General features: G+C 48.4%; 1 protein-coding gene across 1 annotated transcript; it reads right to left on the bottom strand.

Moving 5' to 3' along the window:
- Positions 1–787: 787 nt before the first annotated feature.
- EMH_0001030 (uncharacterized protein) lies at positions 788–22,455 on the bottom strand (the record flags this gene model as incomplete). The annotated part of the gene is made up of 57 exons (XM_013501505.1): positions 788–1,036; positions 1,193–1,381; positions 1,480–1,632; positions 1,788–1,908; positions 2,098–2,297; positions 2,427–2,591; positions 2,687–2,803; positions 2,935–3,057; positions 3,238–3,448; positions 3,589–3,748; positions 3,930–4,176; positions 4,311–4,577; positions 4,761–4,895; positions 5,120–5,252; positions 5,343–5,616; positions 6,026–6,230; positions 6,367–6,485; positions 6,578–6,724; positions 6,818–6,956; positions 7,271–7,573; positions 7,784–7,912; positions 8,015–8,296; positions 9,045–9,228; positions 9,317–9,521; positions 9,657–9,912; positions 10,084–10,281; positions 10,674–10,844; positions 11,081–11,312; positions 11,927–12,104; positions 12,204–12,597; positions 12,656–13,033; positions 13,148–13,696; positions 13,856–14,068; positions 14,237–14,499; positions 14,558–14,864; positions 15,170–15,453; positions 15,554–15,891; positions 16,020–16,129; positions 16,245–16,454; positions 16,590–16,733; positions 16,850–17,026; positions 17,388–17,603; positions 17,762–17,896; positions 18,038–18,236; positions 18,437–18,576; positions 18,705–18,896; positions 19,314–19,593; positions 19,708–19,886; positions 20,012–20,062; positions 20,161–20,326; positions 20,539–20,761; positions 20,898–20,971; positions 21,143–21,195; positions 21,294–21,437; positions 21,603–21,711; positions 21,920–22,118; positions 22,344–22,455. 57 exons carry the CDS (start codon positions 22,453–22,455, stop codon positions 788–790), a joined length of 11,331 nt encoding a protein of 3,776 aa, XP_013356959.1.
- Positions 22,456–22,828: the final 373 nt, after the last annotated feature.

Genomic DNA, 22,828 nt, shown 5'->3' with positions numbered 1-22,828 from the left:
GCAAAGTAAGCCAAACGCTGTGCAGTACGTGTTTACCGTAAAGCCTCAATAGTTCGCGAACTGTGCGTTCTTAGACAATAAATCCTTGAAGCGCAGCGAAAGATGCATGAAACCATGCCACCTTGAGGATCATGGAGTGGCCCCTGAGGTCCAAGAAGTGAGGTACGCACACCCCATTCGTCACTGGCGGGGTATGTGACTGGCAACTCGTGACGCGCAGCAAATGCGCTTGATTAGTACTTTCTGCGCTAAGGAGTTCCAAGTTCCGTAACTCTTGACGAATACCGTTGAGTGACCAAGGTGGCCCTATCCACGAAACTGACTGTTACAATGCCACCTACGAGAAAAGAATTCCAAATATGTCTCCCAGGGCTAACCAGAACAGGGTTGAACAGGTAGCTTTTGCAGTGAGCGAGCTAGAGCTCCCGTACAACTCAGCACAGAGGGCGTGCTAATGCACAACCTCGACAGAGACAAGAATTCCTTTTCCAGTGGACAGTAACAATGCTCGAGATTGTATGGCTCTACTACCTGCCTCAGCTGCTTGGCTTTTCAACGCCTGTTTTCCGTGTGGCGTTTGCTCTACTGTCTTCCCTGACTTCAAAGGCTTCGCTGCTATGCGCGTAAATGTCAGATTGTGAGGCACACGGGCTAAAGTCTACGTCTCTCTAGTTTGGTGCCTCTCCTCTAAAGCGAGTAGCGACCAGCAAATGTTTCGGTAATCCCTTCGGGAAATTTCAAATTCGATGCATAATTGGCAGTTTGAGCTCGATGACCAGTTGGCATCTTAATCCTGAAGTGCAAGAAGTGCAGCTACCCCAGCTTTTATGGGCACGTCAGGGGGGTCAAAGCAAGGAAGCTCCATGCTAGTGATGTAGTTCGTCGAATGGCCTGTTGTGGAAAGTGTCCCCTTGCGACTAGGCACTTTATATAAGGGACACATGTAAACTGTTCTCGATTCGTGCACGCGATCCCTTTGGGGTAGGAACCACACAACTGGGAGCTCATCAAATAGCACTTTCGGGCGAGAAGGAGCCTGCAAAGAGAAATGAGTACCTGAGGGAGCCTCTCAGCTGTTGTCTCGCTAAAACCGTAGTGCTCCGTGCGATCTCAAGACAACCCTGCTTGCCTTTGACTAAATAGTGGCTGCGATGATCCTCAGGACGGCACAGCCCATTTGCGTGCTACTTACCAGCGTTCCTCTGTCTGCGTCCCATCGACAACCTTCCAAGAAAATGCCGTGTACAAAGCAGCCGTCCTCTGGAGCTTCTCCTACCGAAGATCCGTCCGTCACCTTTAGAACAGTATATGCGAACGAAAGCCTATCGACGGCAACGCGGTATTTCCGTGCATAGTTTTGGAGCACGCCTGTTAGAAATGCCTGCGCGTAGCAAGCAACCTTTTCACTGGATTTTCAACTCGAAGTCGGCTCTCTGCTGACCTTTGGCAACCCCACGATGTAGCTCCGAAGTTTCATACCTGGGGGAAGAAGAATCCTGACATCCAGTAGCATTTGGGTGGCCCTTGTTCAATCCAACCGTTAAGGAACGCAAGTCTGGCCGTTAGGTCCTTCAGCCATGAGCCTAAAGGCTTCATTGAGACAAAACCTCTATCCGACCACACCTTTGGAACCTGCATAACTCCCACATATGACACTGAATTGACTGGCTGAAGCCTAGTCAACGGATAGAATGACTAAATATTCCCGCTGAAACCTGGTCACCAACCGCGACGTCCTTGGCGGGCGAAACTCGTGCATTTGAAACAGTGTAGTGGCGCCTCAGTACTTGGTTATCGAAGAGAGCGGCCGATATCTTCTCCAGTTCCTCCGTCATCACTATTCTGCCCTTGATCGCAAGCTGGAGGTCCTTCATTGTTTTATTCATAATTGCTAACAGCCCATTGTACCTGAAGGCAAGACATTATTCACCCCGCTGAACATCAAAATGGAGGCCGCCCTCCTTTCTCATTTATTTCCGCGTATGTACGCAATGGGTTGCTATTAGTGGCACAGCTGTGGGCGGATCTGATAGACACGTAGGTTACATGCTTGGTGGGGGGTGAAAAATCCCGTTTACTGTGCGGGAGGACACTCACCTAATGGCCTCTTGCACCACCACTGTATTCATGGATTCGTCGTAGCGGGTAGGATATTTTTGTTGAATTGCTTCGACGTCGAATAAAGCAGGAAGAAGGGATTGCACATGAGCAGCAAGATCGGAAATGGCAGACTCGCGGCACGTCGAACCAGCCGAACTGCTTCGTGGTGCCATCGACAATATGCCGTCAAGCAGCTCCTGAGTGCATTGCCAGTACAGTTCACCACGAACATCGGAAAGGCAAATATCACAAACCAAAGGATTATAATTCATAAATTTTGACCATCGTTGTTGAGCACTCTCCGCCTGTTTGGGCCACTGACATACCTTCCCCTCCATTTGGGCACAGTTGATATTCGCATTCTCATGGAGACCAAAAACTTCTGGCTGGGCATTTGCTGGCAATGAGGCAATATATTTCTGAAACCCCTCGACGTCTTCTTCATCAGGGCAGTAGTAGATTCCCGACTTTGAAAATTTGTAGGCTGCGCCCTGAGCGAGGAAACCCAGTAAACCGGAGGGTGACAAACTTTCACTTGCAATCGGGTGAAAGCAAAAGATATGTTTAAGCAGTGAGCATGTCTAACCTCTTCAATAAGCCTTTCGTTTACGTAGGTGTGGAGAATGAAGTCAATGAGCCTCTTGTCGTTCGCATCAGTGACACGCCCACCATAGTTTATTCGGGCCCCGAGAAAACGAAGAACCTGAAGAGACGCGGCACGGGCAAAACTTCATGTTTTATTTCGGATAATGTCTCCAAACTTCGATCTGCTATCGCGATGCAGCTAGAACGATGTGTTTGATGGTTGTCGGAACAGGCAGGCCACCATCATACCTTGAAAGGGATTCTGTCGCTTGCATCCAAAAAAATTCTTAGTTGCCTTTGACATACGATAAGGTCATCTTGAGTAAATTCGTAATGGATGTTCCACCCGATGGGTCCGAAACGCCGGCGTTCCTAGTTTGCACAAAATCAGCCAACCTACCATAGTTTGCCTCATTGGGAAATAGCAAGTCACCCGGTCGCAAGGAAGCGTTAGAAGGCAAGCCTAATCAAGTTTCCACTAAAGTCGTGCATTAGCAGTTTCCAATAAAGTCATGCACTGGCAGCATCAACTTAATGCTTGAGCATACCTACCTGCACCACCGCATGGAAGAAGCAAAATGCAAAAAATAGCCTTTTGAAATGGGAAGGATGTTGTGTCGCGTTGAGTTGTCGATTGTCTATGCCGGCGTAAAGGCGCTGCAAGTTTGCCTTGAGCCCTTTGGGGGGTTCATTAGTCATTTTCACTCCGTTCTGTAGAACGGAAACTGGGAAGGATGGCGATGGCATGGAGGTTAGCCATAGCCTAGCACAAGCGCAAGGATAACCAGCAATCGGTTTCGTTCTGGGAAACTTTATCAAAATTTGGAGAGAGTCCGTGATCGGAAGTTACTGCGCCAGCAACAGCCTAAGGAAATTTACTATTATCGCGTTAGCATGGCCGACCTAAAATCACGATGTACTTCTTCGGGGTTCCACTGCTCGCATATGCGTTCAAGCTCATTCATCCACGAAGAAGCAAGATGGCAGTTTTGCAAAAGTACCCATCCACCCCTACTGCACCCTTCTTCAATCAGCTTCGCTGCTTTGGGCCCCTGGCCTTGTCCTGAAGGCAGAGGAGGCACAGCCGCGTTGACGCTCAAAGGGCAAAAGTAACTCCAGAGAGCAGTAATTGGACGCTTATTCCGAAAGCGGCATGTCACGTGACACGTGCCAAGCATAGCCTGAAGACGCGTGGACGTGCCATTCAGCGGTACCGTACGCGCCTAGAAGCAGTTTATTTTTACCTAATGAGATTGAATCAAATCGCCTGCTCATCTTCATCTCCTTTGCGAAGCTGTGGAGCTCAGATACGGGATCGGAGCCTTGCGACAGAATGAAAATTAACGGCGTTTGCGAGGTGGAGTCTTTATAACACTGCGCCAAGTCAAATGGCGGGGGGTCCAAAAAACGAACTCCTAGCTCCGACGCCACGTAGCTGCTTGCAGCAGCGGTTAAGGAGTCCATCCGGATAATCCGAAGGATGCACATTTTCTGAAAAAGCAGCAAGAGCGCGCACCCGGAAACTAGGGGTATTGATTTAAAGATGGGGGAATTATGATGGGGGAATTAGTGAACAAAAAACAACGCTAACTGTTTCCTGCATACGTTCGCATTTGGAAGCATACCTGGATCGAGTTAAGACTCTGCCACCGCCCAGGCAATGGTTCTTGATCGGCTTGAAGTGAGTCGAAGACGCGTCGAAAACCTTCTTCTTCTTGTCGAAGCGATTCATCCAGCCCGTTGAAAGCTTGGAGATGCGAAAGCTCGCATATTGCCTGCCACTGCTTCTCCGTGAGCCAGGATATGGGATTTTGCTTGTTCCCGGATGTAGCTACAGTTCCCGTCAGGAGAAAACGTAGTTCTGCAGGTTCTACCGGGGTTTTTGCTTGCACCTGTACAACCAAACGCTCTTTGGAGAGATGGGACGCATTTCCCTTTTTCAACAAGCACAAAACCAACAATAATCTCCAAAGGTTTGCCTCTACACAACAGATGCTATAGTTGTGGAGCTGCGGTAGCTACTAGTTACTATAAACATCTGTCTCATGAATAATACTGTAGGAAGCGGGCCTTACTCGCAAGCTGAGAGCGAAAGCAAAGAGAAGTTTGTGCCGTACAAAGAGAGATCTGGACACGTTTTGATACACTAAGTAGGAGAGGTGATCCACGAGCAACTGAGTACGCTGTTCGATATTTGGAGTTGTGGGGGCCTTAGAAAAATGCATACACAACAAAGCTGCTACTCGTCCCTACTTTCCGCACTGTGCGTTTAAATAGTTGCTGGATTGTCTAGCACGGCATGGAAGCCAGTGTAGCCAGACTGGGCCAGCGAAGGCAAGCTTTACACTTCAAGGAGACTACAGCTGCCTGGAGTGAGACTTGCAGGGAAATCACAATACATTGCCAAGTCGTGCATTCTCAGATGAATCCTTACTTCGCTGATGCCAATTGAGACCAAGTTTTGAAACCATTGTTGCGAATACTGATACATAGGCTCGATGCATGCCAGTTCAACCAGGCAGAAAAAGAGTTGGCTGCAGCGGGCTGCTACTTTCCTATAGCACTGCCTGAACAGCCAAATACGGCAGGGACCACTGTTTGTCTTATGCCAATACTCACTAACGTCCTCGGGAAGGAAACGGAACTGAGTAGCATACCGAGCTTCGTCAATCTCGCGCTCAGTCACTTCCGCCTCCTGGACCTTTTCCTGGATTTCTTCAGACGTCTGCTTGGATGCTGCTAGAGTATTCAGCAAGACTTCATCATCCAGGATGTTCCCTTGCGACTGTGACATAACCTGGAGGATTTTGTCCTGAAGATCTTGTAGCTCGCGGCGCATATCGGCATTGCTCTGCGCCAATGCAGCTTTTCGCTCTTCCAGCTGTGGTGCTTCTTTTGTCACTACAAGACCAAGCATTTGGTCTTCCAAGCCTGAAGCAGACATCAGTATATACCACCTTGAAAATGCTTCCAAAAGCTCGGAGTTTCGAAGCACTCATGCACTACCTGCGGTCCATAAATATATCGCTGCGGTCTCCCCCGAAGCCTGATGTGCAAAGCGCTGTCCAACTCAGTGCTGGGCCACCTTCTGGGGTGATTGCAAAGTTAATGACCGTAGTTTTGACAAAAATATCAACGGATAGCTTTGGATTTGGTAGTTTTGTTGTCAGGAAAAGCTTGAATGAAGGTCCCCATGGAACGGATTTTTCTCCCAGCCTAATGGTGTAGCCTTCAACAAGCAACAAACACTCATCGGAAGCCTCATATACAAAAACTCAAAATAGGCAATATGCGCTGCCTGGCTCCCGATATCCTCAGCCGGAGTGCATTAATATTTCACCTGAGCCACTCTTCGTCTTTTGCTGCAGAAGAATTGGGTCGAGTCCTGGATCTAAAGTTTCTGAAACGTTTTCAATGAGAACCCATTTCCCAAGTTGAATGGAAAGTTCAATTTCCCTCATGAAAGTAGTATCGGACAGCTTCAATACTTCAAAGCCAGTTTCACTGGCCTTGCCATTTCTCTTAATAAAACGGTTTGCCTGACCCTGTGGAGAACGGACACACTTCCGGCGCCGCCTCCCTATCAGCTTGATGCCAATACATGTGCGGTGAATGTAATTTAAAGACCGTTGTGCATTCGAACATACTGCGCGCAGCGCCTTGGCACGGACACCCACCCACCTGTGGGTCAATCATGAAGGGCCAGCGCCTCGCGCGGTCCATGATTATGCCATTTTGAATAGATAGCTCATCATTTGGCAGCCCCCACAGGGTCCACTGTCTAATAGTTACAGGGTCTCCTGCACCGCATACGCCCAAGAGAAAATAGTTCAAGTTTGGCCGTAGCCTCTCAGCGGCGGAACAATCCTTGCACTTTTACACAGGGGCATACCGAGAAATTGCTTGAGTCCACAAGATGGCTGGAAGGGCAGCTGGTGTAGGCGGAGCAGTTCCGACCACTGCGTCTCCAGCTCTCCACGATATGCTGCTGTAAACGGTCCAGCATAGGTCAGCATCCCTGCGCTGATGAGAGCATGGCCTGCGCAGACAACACAGAAGGAGAAGAGACGTTTTCCTTGCCACTGCATCCATGCCGTTCGAACCACCTGTGTGAAGGCGTCGCGTTACTAACCTGATACATAACTGCGGAGCTCCTTTGATAGGCATGCCTGCTCCCCCCAGCGGTGCTTTTCGTCTGCCAGCCCTACCAGAAGGGGCTCAGCCCTCTGTATTTTCCTCTGGCAGCTTTGAATCTCCTTAGTAAGTTGTTCCTGTACAGCCACAGACCAGCAGCCTCTCGTTAAAGCATATTATTGAAATTCTTCCCACGATTTTGAGAGGGAGCGTGCAAACATGCCCTACAAACACCTGCCCGTTATACTTCCACTGTTTCTCCCTAGAGAAATCCGTGCAGTTGGTCGCATTGTAGGAATATTTTGCGTCAAAAAGTAGAGCATGTACTGTAGCCACCTGCCGACGTAGCAAATTGATTTGTGGCTCGTCGAAAGCCTATCTATTCTACGTGGAGCGCATTGTTTTGGAAAAGCGGTTACTGCTGTACCGCTTTCAAAGTTGTCAAGTTCACCTTTTTTTCGACAGCAAGGGCAAAATCAGCAGCGAGGCGCTCTATTTTATCCTCCACCTCTCTGAGCCTGGCCTTAGTCTTGTTGAGATTTTCCGTGGTTGCCAGCAACTCTGCTTCTGCTTGTTGCAGCTTCGCCCGCTTCGGCTCGACAGTCTTTGCAACATGGTAGTATTTAAACATTGCTCGGACCCACATGCAAATGGCCTCGCAAGCAACGGATGCCTTGCGGATGGCCGTCGGGTCAAAGTCGGTTCTTTCAATATAGGGGCTGATCGTTGCTATTATGGATTCCGGGATATTGTCCTGATCAGCATGAGGTCAACGCCACTGAGAATGTTATGTCTGCTCTTAATACGGTGGTAGAAAGTGATGGAATGACACTAGAAAGGGATGGCCTTTGTTCTGCTTCATAACTCCAGCTTGAATGGTAGGGACGACGCTTCTCAGAGTTCTAGTCGCTAGAGATATTCCTGCAGCTTCAAATAACTAAGTTTGACAGTTGATACTACTGACCTTGTCATATTTTAAGAGATCTTCCAGGAGTTTTTTGGGGTCCTTCAGGAGTTTATGCTGGGCAGATTCCCAGTAGTCTTCAATCTTTAGGCCAGGCCTCGTAGGGTCAGGTTTCTTTACTGGAGGCACCTGGAAACAAAAAAATGGGGCATACCTCGTGGCCTGCGCGCGCTGCGTGTCTACAGAATGTGCATTGCCATCAAACGCGGCAACGAGAAATTCTTCGCTTACCCCAAACATGATGCACACCGCTTCCATAGTAAGAATAACGCCTGATGGAGGTTTCGACAAAGCCTTAACTTCTCGTATGTGGTCTGACTTTAACTTTTTAACGCATTCCACAGCCTCTTCGAGTGCCGGAAGGGCTTCGTCTAAATCCCGTTGCGCATCATCCTTAAGAGCTTGAGTTTCTGTTGCCTTTTTCGATGCAGCCGCCTCATCCCGGGCTACGATTTTTTTTGTTTCGTCTGCAACTGCATGATCTTGCTGAATCTGAATCATGGTCTTTTCCACCTGCGAGAGCACGCATCACAATAGTGCCCTCTACGCTCGAAAGCGAAGTGTAAATGCCTGGAAATACCGTCTTCCGTGAGTCTTTGTCTACGACCCATTTTATTTTCTGCATACAATTTGTTTAGCCACGACTGCCTCAGCAGGCCACAGCTATCAATGCAGAACAGCTTTTCAGGAGTAGCGCTCGAAGCGTTCCCCCAGTAACTCTATTGTATGTTTCCTTGCTGGTTCACCTCTTCTGAGGTAGCTTGGAGGACAGGTTGGAGGTCTTGGAGTTGAGCTTGCATCTCTGCGACCTGATTGGCTGTTTCTTCGAGCTTTCTGAGTCCTTTCTCAAATCTCTCTTGAACAGTCACTAATTCGACTTGTTTAGTGCTAACAAGGTGAAAAAATGCTGAAAGCAATTCTAAGAAAGTCGTCGGTGTTGCATGCATGGCCCGACCAAGCACTTCCCTGTAACGTGCTGCTATATTTTGGACGCCTCGATGCATAGCTTGCAGAACTTCAAGAACCTGGTCTTGGGATTCCAGAAGTACCTCACACTTCTCCATTTGCATGCGCGCCACAGATACTAACGCTTCTGCTGGCCACTAAATCGGAAAAGCAATCCAGGCAGAGTTACAGGACAAGCATTAACTCACCGGCTGCTTTCCCTCAAACTGGTCAAGTAATTGCCTTCGCTTCCGCTTCGGGGGCAAGCTTTCCCTCCAACATAGTAACCAATGCGCCCAGACGTGCGCTTCCCTACCTCAGAAAACCAGTTGATAGTGCAGCAGTTGGTCAGAGAAGGGAACATCCTGAGCCAAGTGCGAAAGTGGATTCCCAAAGGGCTCATCGCCAGGATAATATGCAGGTTTGCCTTGACCTTCTTGACATACGCATTAAAAACGTTTCCCTTCGTTGGGGACACGCCAAGTTGCTTACAATATACCCTGAAGACAAATGCGCATGAAGCAGCACACTTCATCACATCCAGAAACAGCAATACCTTTAACGATTGTACCCAAAGAAGCCGCTCACCGACAAACTTTCATTATTTCCTCCATGTCTTCTTTTTTGTATATATTGGGAGCATCCCCATAATTTAAAGCACTGTTTATGTCTTCTAACATGGATTCCCCCAAAATTTGAGAGTCACAAAACAGGAACGTCTGCGGCTTGTCCTCCAACCCAGATTTCATAAAGCACTTTTTGAGATCCTCCCTCCATTCCACCATACCATAGCCTATGAATGCAAGCGGTAAATACAAACATCAAATCAAACACGAATAGCATGCATATGAAGTGTGCAGTGTTGGCGGTTCGCCAAAAGATCGCATGCAAACTACGGAGTTGTCACGCAGAGGTTCTTTTGAAGGACCTTTGGTGGCGTCTATCTGAAAGCACTCCGTCTCCATGATAAAAGCTGCAAGGCGGCTGAGAGACTGGCGTCCTGAGCCTCGTACTCCTAGAAGAAGCGCATGCCCAGACGGCTGCCGAAGTACGCGGCAGATTCGCGCCACGTGGGCACACGCATCGCTGAACATCACGAGCTGCATTGGAACTGCGAAAGTATTGTTGTAGTCTTGCATGTAATCCTCGACGACTTGCTTAAGCTTTTCAGCAGAGGAAACCTCCTATGTCATGAAAGCCCACGCACACACAAGGGAGCTTCACCCACAAACAGTATTTTTTGTAATCCAGCATTGCTGGCCCCACTCCGAAAGTTGAGTACGTTGGGTTGAGCTACGGACACGACTGCGTCGCTTTGCTAGCTTCTTTTACGTGCAGAAAAAACCTGCTCTCACCAAGTAGTACCTATTTGACGCCTGCTGAACAAAGTCAGCAAAAATCATGGACGACATCTCCTTTACGTCGGCGAATTCGACATCAAAAGTTCGTTTGGCCTGCCGTTGAAGGAGGTCGTAGAACCATTTCCTGTCATCGTCGTCAACGAGGCGATCGCAGAAGACGCGGCACGTTTCATGGATCCAGCATCTGATGACCTGAATATGCAAGATCGTTTGGGTTGGAACCTTCAGCAAGTCGGCATTTGCCATTTCTATGAGCTCCACAGATCTTGCACTTACAGCATGCATCCCACCTCCAAAGTGAAACTGTGTCAAGCCGTAAACTGTGGGCTTAATTTGCGAAGTGAGCTGTGTAATCAAGAACCTGGAGAATTGCGCTTAAAGGAGAAACAAACCATGTTCAGCATTAAACTGCGGGCACAGTCTGCTAAGCGTCAACATGCCAATCAAAACGTTTTTTCTCATACAATGTACTACAAAGTAGACCGTGAGAATATTCGGGCAAATCGAATTGCTCGCTAAGCTAATTATTTGATTCAAAGGTGAGTTCGCGTTGTCCTTGAGAAAAATGGTTAACTGCTGCTCACAGCGGCCGGTTCCTTCACTACTTTTGGAGAAAGAAATGCAAGCCCTTGAAACACCTTCCAAACTTCACGCATGTTAAATGTATAATGAGATTTCATTGGAGTTGGAAGCAAGGTCTTCGTGACTTCTGCATAGAGATCAATGGTGGCTAATACCAGAGGATCAGTGAGGGCCTGAACCGCAGCCACATGCAAGTAGTTTCATACAATATATACGAATAATTAACCACTAGCGGGTCCTAGAATGGGCGTAAAACCCCGCTTGCGGGAGCACTAGTAGCTTTGGTAGCCTCCTGCACATATCTATTATGCAGCCTAGCTCCTGCAGTTTCGCGAGCAGTCGAACAACTAAGAAGGAACAGGCGGCAAGCGCATGTTACTCCATATACGTGGATCATGTGGAGGGTTACCTGAATGTCTGGGGGAAACTGCTGGAAGCAATGCCTATTGAGTGTTTGGAAGATGGTTGCGATTGAAGCCCGCTGGAGCTCATCGAATGCTAAGACACAGTAGTGCCTCAACAGGCGCGCGGATATTTCGTTTCGCCCGCCTCCTGGTGGGCCCATAGCAGCCACCATACCCACGTCCACAACTTCCTGAAATGTCAACCCTTTACGATCATACCAGCCCTTGTGGTCAAACCTGAAGGACGCGCAGTGCGGCGGGATGGTTGCTCACATACGACGGCGGCGAAACCCTAGAGCGTCTTCTCAGACACTCTTTTCGGAAGACGCATTGCTTACCACTGCCGGAGGAGTTCTAACGGAGGTTGGGCCCCAAATTCCTCCTTTCGTGGCATATTTAGGTCGTCAATGAAGAAGATACATGTTTTGCCAGCAGGTGGGCCAAAAACTCCTCTGCGTCTCTTTTCCAGCTTTGCTTCCAGCAGATCCTACGGCATGCAGGCCAGGCAGCTAACGACAGCGTCACACCGGGGCTTTGTATGATCCTATGAGGCAAAAACGCCTGGTGTCGGTAGTCTACGTCTGATATGCATTGTCACCTAATGTTTTGGGGTGCTTCCAGCAAACTATACACGTACCTGCACCTGGTTTACCCTAGTATGGGCAGAGAATGTCATGAGATGCGTTTCATAGTTTTCCGGCAGCGTCAACAGGAGTAGATCAGTTAGATTGACTGTTTTCCCCGTCCCCGTGGGGCCTGGGCAAATTACACTGTGGCCATTGAGTAATAACGTAGTTATTGAGTGGGCCAAGCGGATTGAATCTAGGGTTGGAACGACTATATTCTCGTACGATGCGCCTTTCGGGACAACAAATGATGGGACTGTATTCCCCCAAGGGGTCCATTGGTGGTTGTTGATGTCATAGCAAAAATCATAAAGGCTGCAACCAGCATCTAAGTGCCCAATATCAAGCCCGAGCTCCTGTACGCGGCTTTGAAGCCAATCGTCTATTTTCTTCCTGCCGGAACCTGATGGAAAGAAAGCGAAAGCAACCTCGTTGTTGTTGATCAATCAGCGTTGTGCCCAGTTTAGTCAACTAGCACTATAAAAACCGGAGTAATGCTTACCATCTGCGGTAATGCCAAATGACCAGATGAAGCTAAAAATAAATGCAGCCGGGAGGCGCCCATACAAGGCATCGCCTTGCTCAGCGTCAGCTGGCTTGTCTACCGGACGATAGCGAGAACAGATGGAGCCGAGCATCCGAAGACACGAGACGCACAGATTGGAGTTTACTGTTGAGACGACCTCCTTGCACTGTTTTCTAAGAACTGCAATACCTCCTGGAAAGATGTCACTGGCAAGTTTCTCAATGAGCGCCTTGTGAGCATCTTTAAACGTTGGAGGGAGTGCCTTCAACCAAGAAACGACTAACGGCGAAAACCCCAGGACTTCTGGCTCCATGTACACCATTCCACAACGGCTGACAGTCGCTGGAGAGGCTACGGATAAGTCTTCGACCTACAGGCACACAGGAGAGATGCGCTACGCCTGTAAATTACGTAAGGGAACGGCTTACTCTGTGGAGCAGTGCAGAAGCTGCTGGTAAGTGGTTATGCGGTTGGTATTCTGGAGTGCCGTATATTTTGTAGACCCCAACCCATAGTTCGTTGCTAACCTCAAACATCATAACCGTTCTGTTAGTGAGGGAAATTATTTCTCCTGAGTTCAAGCAGAGTTTCTTGTTGTCGTCCAGAACAGAGTTCATGCTCTCAATCCACAAAGCATCTACCGGACCGTCAAACATGATCCAATGCTGATCGGAAGAAGTGTCGCGGATAGCATGACGGATCAGTGCCGCAGCTAGACCATCTGTCCATTCGTGGGTTGTTTCGTTAAAACATCCGTATAGTTGCCCAATGGTCACAGACTTGGGATTCAGCACGTTTACATGGACCTACACCCAACAATTTGCAGCGAAAATGGATGTCTCTTCGCCAGACGCTGAAGATATGGTTCCGGCAGTTTCCGGTTAGTCGCTCCCAGGTAGGAACAGGGAATCTTTTCTCACCTTTGCAAATCCTTGGACTTTATACAGTTCGCTCATGGCGGCAGCTAGCAGGCGGTAGCTGCTTGTTTTGCCTCCTCCTGTTGGGCCCACCAGCATGAGGCCATGGCGGACTTGAACGGTGTCGTACAGCTGCATCACCTTCCTCATAAAAGGTTCAACTGGCTGTAGCTTTAACACCTCTGCCTGGCGTAGCAGTGCTTCTTGAAGAACTTGGTTGTCCGCACGGGGTACCTCAACACCGGGAAATAGATCCGCTATGATATTTTCAAACAGCGGGAGGTCATGAGACAGAAACTTTGGGACGTTTACATCTCTTAAGGCCTGCAACAGAATCATTTGCTCATCCATGGTGCAGTGCTTCCTTTTCAGAACCCCTGCAGCATTGATGACTGATCGAACTGCCCTCATGCCATAGTCGTAATGATCCTGCGAGGATAATTGTTCTGACGACAGCTTGAATGTTGCCACCATCTTTGTTGCTAGTTCTCTGGCTTGGTCGAATCCAAAGCTGTACAACATGATTTCTGCGATCATCGAGTAATCGGGCACCTGAGCGTACACGTATCTGTCGAGGAAGCGAGTAGTTCGACAGATTTCACGAGAAGCAGAGGTCAGCAAAAGTCAGGTGGCCCCAACAATCAATCTCTGCTGGCACAAACATGGACTTTTATATATATGTTGATTAGATATGGCGTGTGGTTGGGTCACCATCATGGCCATAGGCCTGAAAAGACACTTGAGATTGTCTGGCAGTTCCGTCCTGCCGGCGTAACCAGGGTTCATGGTAATAAACACGTTAAATGTTGGCTCCACGACGATGCGCGAATCTTCAAAATCGATCTCTAGGGTCATCCCGTAGCCCTGAAGCTGAGCTTTTGCCCCAAAAAGCACGACAAGCTGCTGCGCTATGACGGATAAGACCTGCAAAGGAAAATTGAAACTGGAGGACCGGCTGCAGCGATTTGAAAGTACTTTCATCGAGGCTTCTCTTGCTGGAATGTCATGCTGCCATGTCAGGTCGAGGGGTGGTATGAACGCGAATCCTGTTTAGAGGATTCACTTCTAGTCAGGAAACATTCAAGTACTTACTTCTATGTTGATTCGATTAAATTCATCAAAGCAGCACCAGGCCCCTGAGGAGGCCAATCCTTTGAAAAATTTTGCTATCATTATGAAGTCCATCATTTCCGAGCAATTGAAAACTACACACTGGGTTGCCAAGGCTTTCGCCAAGTCCTTTGTTGTTTCCGTTTTCCCGGTCCCTGCAGGGCCTGCCAGCGATCCTCCTGAGGCAGCACTACCACCCCCGCAGGTGCTCAGCACTGTGTTGACGTGTTGGAATGTCAGTGCTACTAGACGAATATGTCGAAGGCAGTCCGCCAAAAAAGGAAGGGAACTCCGCTTGCTTACCAAGATTTAGCTGTTGAGCGCTCAGCAGCGTCATATAGGCCATGTCTGTAAGTGGAGTGATTACCAGCCGGAAGGTGTTCCCGAGGTATTCGTATCCGTATGGGAAGTCGGTTTGCACACACTGAGCCCAGCAATTGTCATCTCTCCAGTAATACCTCAGCTGGGCGATCCACTCAAATGCTTCCACGCTGGAGACTTCTTCCTCCCAAAGGCGCTGCACAATATCTTTGGCATGCACGTCAATAACAATAAGTGCCCCGATGGTAATGCTCTGCATAGGGCTGAGCCCCTTCCGGACGAGCGCTACCTGCAAAATGCAAGCTACGCAAGAACCGCTGCATGCACGGTCAGCACGTTGGTTCGTTTTAAAGAATTAAGTGGGTGTTCAATACTCTCGAGACGCCTGGGTTAGTCACTCATGTACACGACAACCATGCGCTGCTCCATTGTCATACGACTAGCTGTGCATGAGCCACTCATGAAGGGGTCTTAAACATTTCCTAAGATAGGAGCAGGAGCACTCGTGCTCTAAACTGGCATTTCCCGCTTAACTGTTGGGAAGCGATCTGCACTTTGAAGCGTGATTTGACACTGGTTGCTTTGCAGACTCACCAGATCCAGGAGTTGCTGCGTTTGAGTTTCCATAAAGCTCTTAAGTTGTCCAGTTTGAATCGCATCTTCTACCAGAGCTGTCCAATGCGCCTGGCTGCCGTTCAGGACGCACTGGCCAGCATGCTTCGTTGCCCACGTTGTCCGCTCAGATGTGGGATAGTCAAGTATAGCTTTGTGCAGTGATTCCCTCACTGACAATTTCATTATCTGCTCCAGATCTTGCATCCACGTCTCAACGCCTCTACCTGCTGTTATGAGACCTTTCACGAACGCCATCCTTTCGCCTGAAGGATCATTTCTCGTGGAAACAGTGATCATACTTGTTCTTGCAGTGGATGGCGGTAAACTACGAACTGAACAGGTAGTCGAGTGCTCGCGACGTACCCTCTGCGGAGAACATAGCGGTAGCCACAAGATCCGGGGAAAACTCCAGCTCATTCATGTTCTCAAACACCTTGCATAGGAATGGCTGAACTTTTAGTGGATCCGTCGTCTCCGACAAAATCTCAAGTAATTCGTCATTTGAAAGAAAGTAAAATCGAGCGAACTGGCTGCGTTTGAGTTCTAGATATGATTGCAGCTCTTTCTGCACGCGTTCTAATAGCCTGTTATTTTCGCGGAGCTTGTCCAGGAGGCCAGGCGTTGTACATGCCGTTAACACCAGGGGCTCTTCGTATGTATGCCGCATGAGGACTCTCCAGGCAGTATCAACTGTGAAAAACCTAAAATAGGAAGATAGTATGCAGCCCGTAATGCAGGTAATGATGTTTGCGCATTCCTTCACCTCTTTGCTCTTCGGCATATATTTCGCATCGTGATATTTCCGTAGGAGCGGCTGGTGCATTGTTACCTTTTCGTTTCTGCTGGAAGTTGCTTAGGTATGTCAGGTGAGTGGAAGATTGGTTGCAGGTATAGCCAAGCTCTCTGGCACTTGAGCCACTCATCAAGGGTTTCGGACGCCTGATATCACACGTAGGAGTGGTTTAGGGTTTAGAGTTCGTTTGCAGCAGCTAGACTCTGCCTTTCAAGATATTTGCAGGAAAGTTTTCAGGGATGAGAAGCTAATCGCACGTACCGTCATGATAAGAGTTGCCCACTCATCAATCTCTTTCTCGAGTGGTTTCTTGTAAATCGAAAATTGCAATCCCTGAGTAGTCATGATATGTTCATCAAGCAATGCAACGATTTCTTCTGTGCCTTTCAGGATGTAGGTATCCGTGTCCTTGTATGTCTCGGGAAATTCGAACTTGATGTGCTCCCATTCGGCTTTCATCGTTTGAAGGGCCTGAGGAGGAGAGGAAACTTTAAAGTGACTTCAGCTACATACCACTAGCATGATATCGAGAGCATTATCCATCCTTGACAACGTTGGGATATCCACAGTTCGCGTATCTGCCTTGAAGTTCTCTAGCGCGCTTACCTTTTCAAGGTAGCTTTCCTTAGTCGCTAGCTCTCCCAGTTCCACTACGAAGTCCGTGCATTCTGCAATCCCTTTGTTCAACAAGGCACCTAGGGTAAGACTGGCGCCCTCGTCCAGGTGAGGTTCGCCAATGCGTTCGAAAAGCTGTGGATATGGAAGAAAACGCTCAAAACTGTCGATCGACCCCTACGTTTTGCGCGTGACCTGCTTAACTCAGTTCAGGATGAACAGAGGAGGCCATCAGCAAGAAAAGTGCTCACTTTGTTCCAATGGCGTTCACGCATTCCGTCGTTTCTTAAGGAAACAATGATCGGGACTAGCGGCTTGAACTCGACAAGCTCGTTAGTGACTTGCGAGGCTTTGGCGAATACCTCGGGGAGGCCGCGTTCCTGCAAAATTTTCTCCACCCGCTTTAGTGCTTTTATTCCCCCGTATACCTGCAGAAATCAGAACAATTACTGCTGAGGCAATTATCATGGTCGTCCCTATCTCTGGAGAGAGTTGGCAAGCTGGTATCATAGAGCACCCCAAAACTCCATTATCGTAGGCATGGAGACTTAATTGTGAATGCGGAAGAACAAGTGACACTGGACCTGCTTCTCGATTTCTGCGCCGCTTAAGCTTGCGAAAGAAGCAGTGTAAATCGAGCTTCGCGTGACGCTCCACTGGTACGCTGTTAGCCAGAGAGTTGAGAAGGGCTCGAATTCCTGCGCAATCTTCAACACTGACTACCAGAGCAGTAAACACCATACTGGGCTCTCCCGTGGCTAGTTTGAGGGTAGGGGACCCAAAGCGAACCTTTTGGATCTTTGTTAAGGAGGTGTAGTCCGTCACATCTCTCCCGAAAAGACGTTCCCTGTGGTTGAACACTTTGGCCTGCTGAATGCTCATTTCAATCCTCTCTCCAACCGCGAGGACGCTGTCGTATACCTCCGCAAGTTTTGACATGTCCGTGAAGTTTGCAAAGCCAGCAACAACGTCAGCAAGGTCTGCAATGGTGGCTGCGAACTCGCACTAGCAAAAAACGGCGCCAACAGAACGGGGAAGAAATGCGTACGCCGAACGTCCAGGTCGTAGAAAATGGTAAAGGAATATGCCAATGCGGCGTCTGCCGAACGTTGATGCGTCGCGCCAGACGAACATTGATGAACAATCTAAGAACAGATTCTTACCTGCTGAACTAGCATGTCATCTAAGAAACGAGCTCTCTCCTTGACAAGGGATGATGCCACTTCATTTGACAGCTCGAGGATCTCAGCCGGCGACCCGTAAAGTTTCCAGCGCAGATTATGATCCTCCACAAGGAGCTGTACTAGAAACAAATGAAACAGACATGCGTTTGCCTGTAAGTGTTCTACACATGGTGCACACATGATTGTGCTACCTGACGCTGTGCTGGACTGCCGTCCTTGCCCTAAATTCAATTATTGCTACCGCGCGATGCTCACCCTGTATTTAAAGGATTCTAGCACATCAAAGATATGTAGCACTGCTTTAATGTCGACGGCGAGTGCCTCGAGTTTTGTTGGGGTATCGTCCATAAACTCTCTCAGCTCTGTGAGCTCTTCGATTCCCGTAGGCTGCTGCCGCAGTGTTGTTGTGATCCTCTTAAACTCCTCCAGTGTTTGTTTGCACTGATCACGGAAGCTGTGGCAAGATAAAATATCATAAAATTAAACACTACCATGATTTAGAGAAGCCAAATCCTACAGTGCGAATGAGAAGCAAGTCTGAAAAGCATCGCGAAGACCCAAGGGATTCACAGGCGCCTACGCTTTATTTGGTTAGCCTGTGGCACATGGAGGGCTGCCACCATGACATTAGCTCATATTGTTATCCTGTCTCACCGTTTTGCTAGTACATCGAGAAGAAGCTGTGAAACGCTTCGAACGGTTGATTTCAAGCTGCTTTTTATGTCTTCACAACCAACGCAAAACACTCCAACGACAACTGAAGCAGGAATGTCTTCTTCTATTTGCCTAATTCTCTGCAAAGCAAAATGCCGGCAGCATTTAATAGTGCCGAGTACATGCAGGTCTCCTTTGTAGGCTGATATTTATGACTAGCTGAAGTACAACATCCAAATCTACACAGGCTTTTATGAGCTATGCCTACCTCATGATAGCCCAGCACAGCCTGCCTGAAAGTTTCTGCAACACTCCCTACTGAAGCTTTTTGCTCCGTTTCCGCCACAACATCAGCCGAACAAAGGCAGAGAATATCAACAAATGGCTGGAAGTGGTCTATGAGCTTTTGAAGAAACGGGAAATGCAGCTCGATGAGCCTCAAAATATTTTGTTTGCTTGCCTGCATAAAAAGTACAAGTAAAGCCTCAGCCCACAACTAAACGGCCAACTGCTGTTGTTTTCCCACAGCAGTGTGGCGAATCGGTGCAGGTGCAGCAACATCGCATATCACCTAGTAGACGCCTGGACCTGCGAAATGACCACACTTCAAAGTGTAGCTAACACCAAGGATTCATTGTGATTAAAGTAAGTGCCAAGTAAAAGCAAGAGGCTACGGCTGGAACTCCACCTGCACTGGGGCTTCTTCTAGTCCAAGGGGGGCGGCTATGTGTTTCTGCTGGCTCTTGAATAGGTGGGGAAGGACTATTGTCTCTGGTTGAGGTATGTCCCCCATTCGCGCTATCCTGGACACATATGCAGCGCAAAAATATCCAAGCCAGGTGATCGGAATAGCAAGAGACCCAGTCCACTCGCGTACTTCCAAATGCCTGTTTGAGACTTGCCCTCTGTCAAAAAACTCGTCCGCAGCATCTACAAATGCTTCTGGTTGCGGTGTCAACACAAATTGTGACCCATCAGGAGATCGAGTAACTTCGACAAAGAAAAGGCCCTTCCACAGCAGCTTGCGCTCAAGGGACTTGACTCGCGACTCATGGTAGACGTTTTGGACATCGGAAAGAGACCTGATGTTCACTGTTTCAGGCGTTGAGGTCCGGAAGAGCTCCACCAAATCTTCTATAGAACGCGTTGCCATAACCCTGAGAACTTCACATGGGTGGTGAACAAGTGCACTTTTAGTAGAGTAGGGGATCCAAAAAGAGGACAGGAGATGCGGTAGAGGCAGTCCAATATTTTGAGGTTATATTTCTTACCGTAGGGCGTCCCTCATCAAGAGTCGAGTCAAGATAAGCATTCGCTTGATTTTTCCGTACTCGTATGTTTCTTTGTTAAACTCGTATATGTTAAACCACCCTTTTCCAACATGACGCAGGTTGGTGTCGATAATTTCGTGCAGTTTAGACGCCCATGCTTCTTGCAAAAAGTATGTGACCTACGTCCAGAGGCGAATTAGTTTCAATATACGACAGAATTTAGCAGCGGTTATAATTGATGCAGTGAATTTGGCGGGTTTTGCAAAGGGCCAGCCAGGTCATCGGACGCGGTGGTACCACAAACCTGACTTATCGAAGCTCGCTGCATCTGGCGGAATTCATCAAGCTTTACTGCCTGAGCACAACATGAAGGCAGTAAATGCCCGAGAACTCTACTACACGCAGGGATGATTCTAAGGAAAACAATAAATTGAGGACGCGATTGCTACGCACTCTTGGGAATGACGTATTAAAAATACGTTTCTCCAACACGTCCACGCATTCTTCACGTATGCCGACCATGGCCCTTATGACCTCAGTTTTCACGTAAAGGGAAGTAGAACAAAAGGAAGCGAACGCTTTTGAAAAGTCGTACGTTGGAACCGTGACCAATGCATGCCTGCAAGGAGATGTAGCAACAATGCGACATCAGGCAGAGTTGTGGCTTACTAAAATGATCTTGAGGTAAGCTTTTAATTACAAAGCGAAGTTCAGCAACCCAGTGTTCCCTTCCGGCACCAGGCGCAATGAGCAAGGGTGTTGAACCTATTTTTTTATTCTTAGGTTGATGAGTGTATGAGATGGTGTTGTCCATACTAACTGTTTCCTCACCATGACGGTGGGCGTGGCTTCGGTGCTGGGGGTAACTGTAAGTCCGTACGCAGTCGCTTGTCTTTATTTCGGTCAAGAAAGATGTCAAAAGCAATTTTGTTCATCGTCCTAGCGAAGTAGGTGTTGACTTCTTTTAGCAAAGAATCTACGGTGGCTGTTTTGCATCGGCGTGTCCGAGGACAACTCAAAGCCTTATCCATCACTCGCTTTTTCTGCACTTCATCTGCAAGAGAAATTTCGAACGAAGCGCTTTAGCTACTTGCAGAACAAACCGTTAAGGCGGATGCGTCGGCATGGATGCTGCAAGACTAACGAGTATGAGTTTCAGGTTGCAAACAGCCGTCTTGACGTGAACGCACCCAAGCCAGGGATGTCACTTGTGGGCATATTGTCTATATAGTAATTATATTGGATAAGACTCTCCGCAGCAGCCCTGTACGACAGCGACCACAATTAGGCGAAAGTGCCTTTAGGCCCAGCTGCTGGTGTTGAACATGATAATAATGCAGTCCACAGACCTAAGCCCACCGTCAATTCGGCACAACTCGCACAGAGGGTGCATTGGAAGCGACTCAGATTGATGCACACGGGCTTATAAACCGACCTTGACTTATGCGCCGCTTGCAGCCTGTCAGCAAACTTGACTGGGTCCTCGCTCTGCGGAATGTACAAGTAACCAGGGTTCGGTGGGTACAAGACCTGCGCAGCTTCTGTCTGCGTTCGAGCTCTATGGAGCAAAGGAAAAAATCAATTACCTTGAATAGAAGCTCAATCCTCAACAACTCGGCGTTATCTTTGCGATCGCAAAATTGAACATGAAATTTGTTAGAGACCTCATCATATGCGTACACACGGCAAGCCTCCCACTTGCAGTCTCCCGCGCCGTCTCGCCGAAGGCCCTGGCACCACAGTCGAAGGGAGGGCTTGATTTGAACAACTCAAGCGATGGTGATGCGAAGATACGTACTGCAATATCAGCTACTAAACGCCTCAACGTGCAGGCAGGAGTACATGCCCTTGTGGAAATATGTTTGCAACAACCCCATTCTAGTACAGTGGCCCACCTTTCCAGGCAAAGGCAGGAACGACCCGTCTGGAGCTTTGCAAAGGGCCATCCATTCTTGTGGTGAACGGTCGTCAAACGTTGTATCATCGAATGGCTCAAGTGGAAGCCTAAAAACCGTAAGTTGGATAGACAACCACTGGCATATCTCTAACAAAAAACCCAGCACGACTCGAGCAGCATGTGCTTTCCATCTGAACCCATAGTTTTGGTGAGCTGCAGCTCTTCGCAAGTTAATTGGTCAGAAAATATATTGTGCAAGACATTCAAGGTGCGAGTGCTACACAACTTGACACATATGCTGACACATATGCTAACCAGCTCTTTGCTTCAAACGATGGGTCCTTGTAGTTGATGCCGCGCTCCACAAGTAACTGTTCTATGTCGTATGCCTCGTACGCCCGGCGCCTTCGTTCCACTGTGACCCTCCGAGGCGCGCTTGTGGGAGCATGAAACTTCGCCGCTATGACTTTCGGCTCTACTGGAGCAACATCAAATACTGGGGGTTCCACAAGGCCTAAATGCAAACAATCGGATTTGCTGAACCTGGCAGGTGCAAGCAAGAACCTTCAGTTGTTGTCGAGGCTATTATATATATACATATATATATATATATATATATATATATATATATATATATATATATATATATATATATATATATATGGCGCAACAATTATCTTGACGAGCATCTAACTGTTTCCCTGAAACGGACGGCAGATATCGTGTCTACAATGCAGACCTTTAAATGCCGTGTCTGTGGACTGAAATGTTCTGGCAGGAATCGGAGAGACGAAAGAAGCTTCTTGCTCCCTCGCTCCTTCTGGGGGCCCCCTAGACGCTTGCTGCAACATTTCTCAAACAGAACACGTATCGACGTTTGCTGAACCCTCCCGGAATAGAATCTTCAGCTGGCTAGAGGGGGTCAGTGAACAACTCGTACAGGCTTGCTTCTTGAAGATACGCTCACGGAAAGTGAACCTCAACAAACTCTAGACTGAACAGGGCTGGAAAGGCAACGGAGAGCTCCAGCTGTGCGAGTACTCATGCAGATGGGCTTGTACATGTCCACACAATACATAAGTAGAGGCTTTAGCTTCTCACTCGTAGGCTGTCAGTTTGTTGATGCCTAAGGACCTCCGAGTAAACCCCACGTTCCATGTACATAGGAGTTTCTTGCCCTGTGCTAGCGTCGTGAGGGCTCAACTGACGAGCGCCAGGATGGCA

This window comes from Eimeria mitis, genomic scaffold (assembly GCF_000499745.2).
Source record: "Eimeria mitis Houghton genomic scaffold, Emh_scaff7, whole genome shotgun sequence".
In the NCBI taxonomy this organism is placed as follows: domain Eukaryota; phylum Apicomplexa; class Conoidasida; order Eucoccidiorida; family Eimeriidae; genus Eimeria; species Eimeria mitis.
This window is presented reverse-complemented; position numbering and strand designations above follow the sequence as displayed.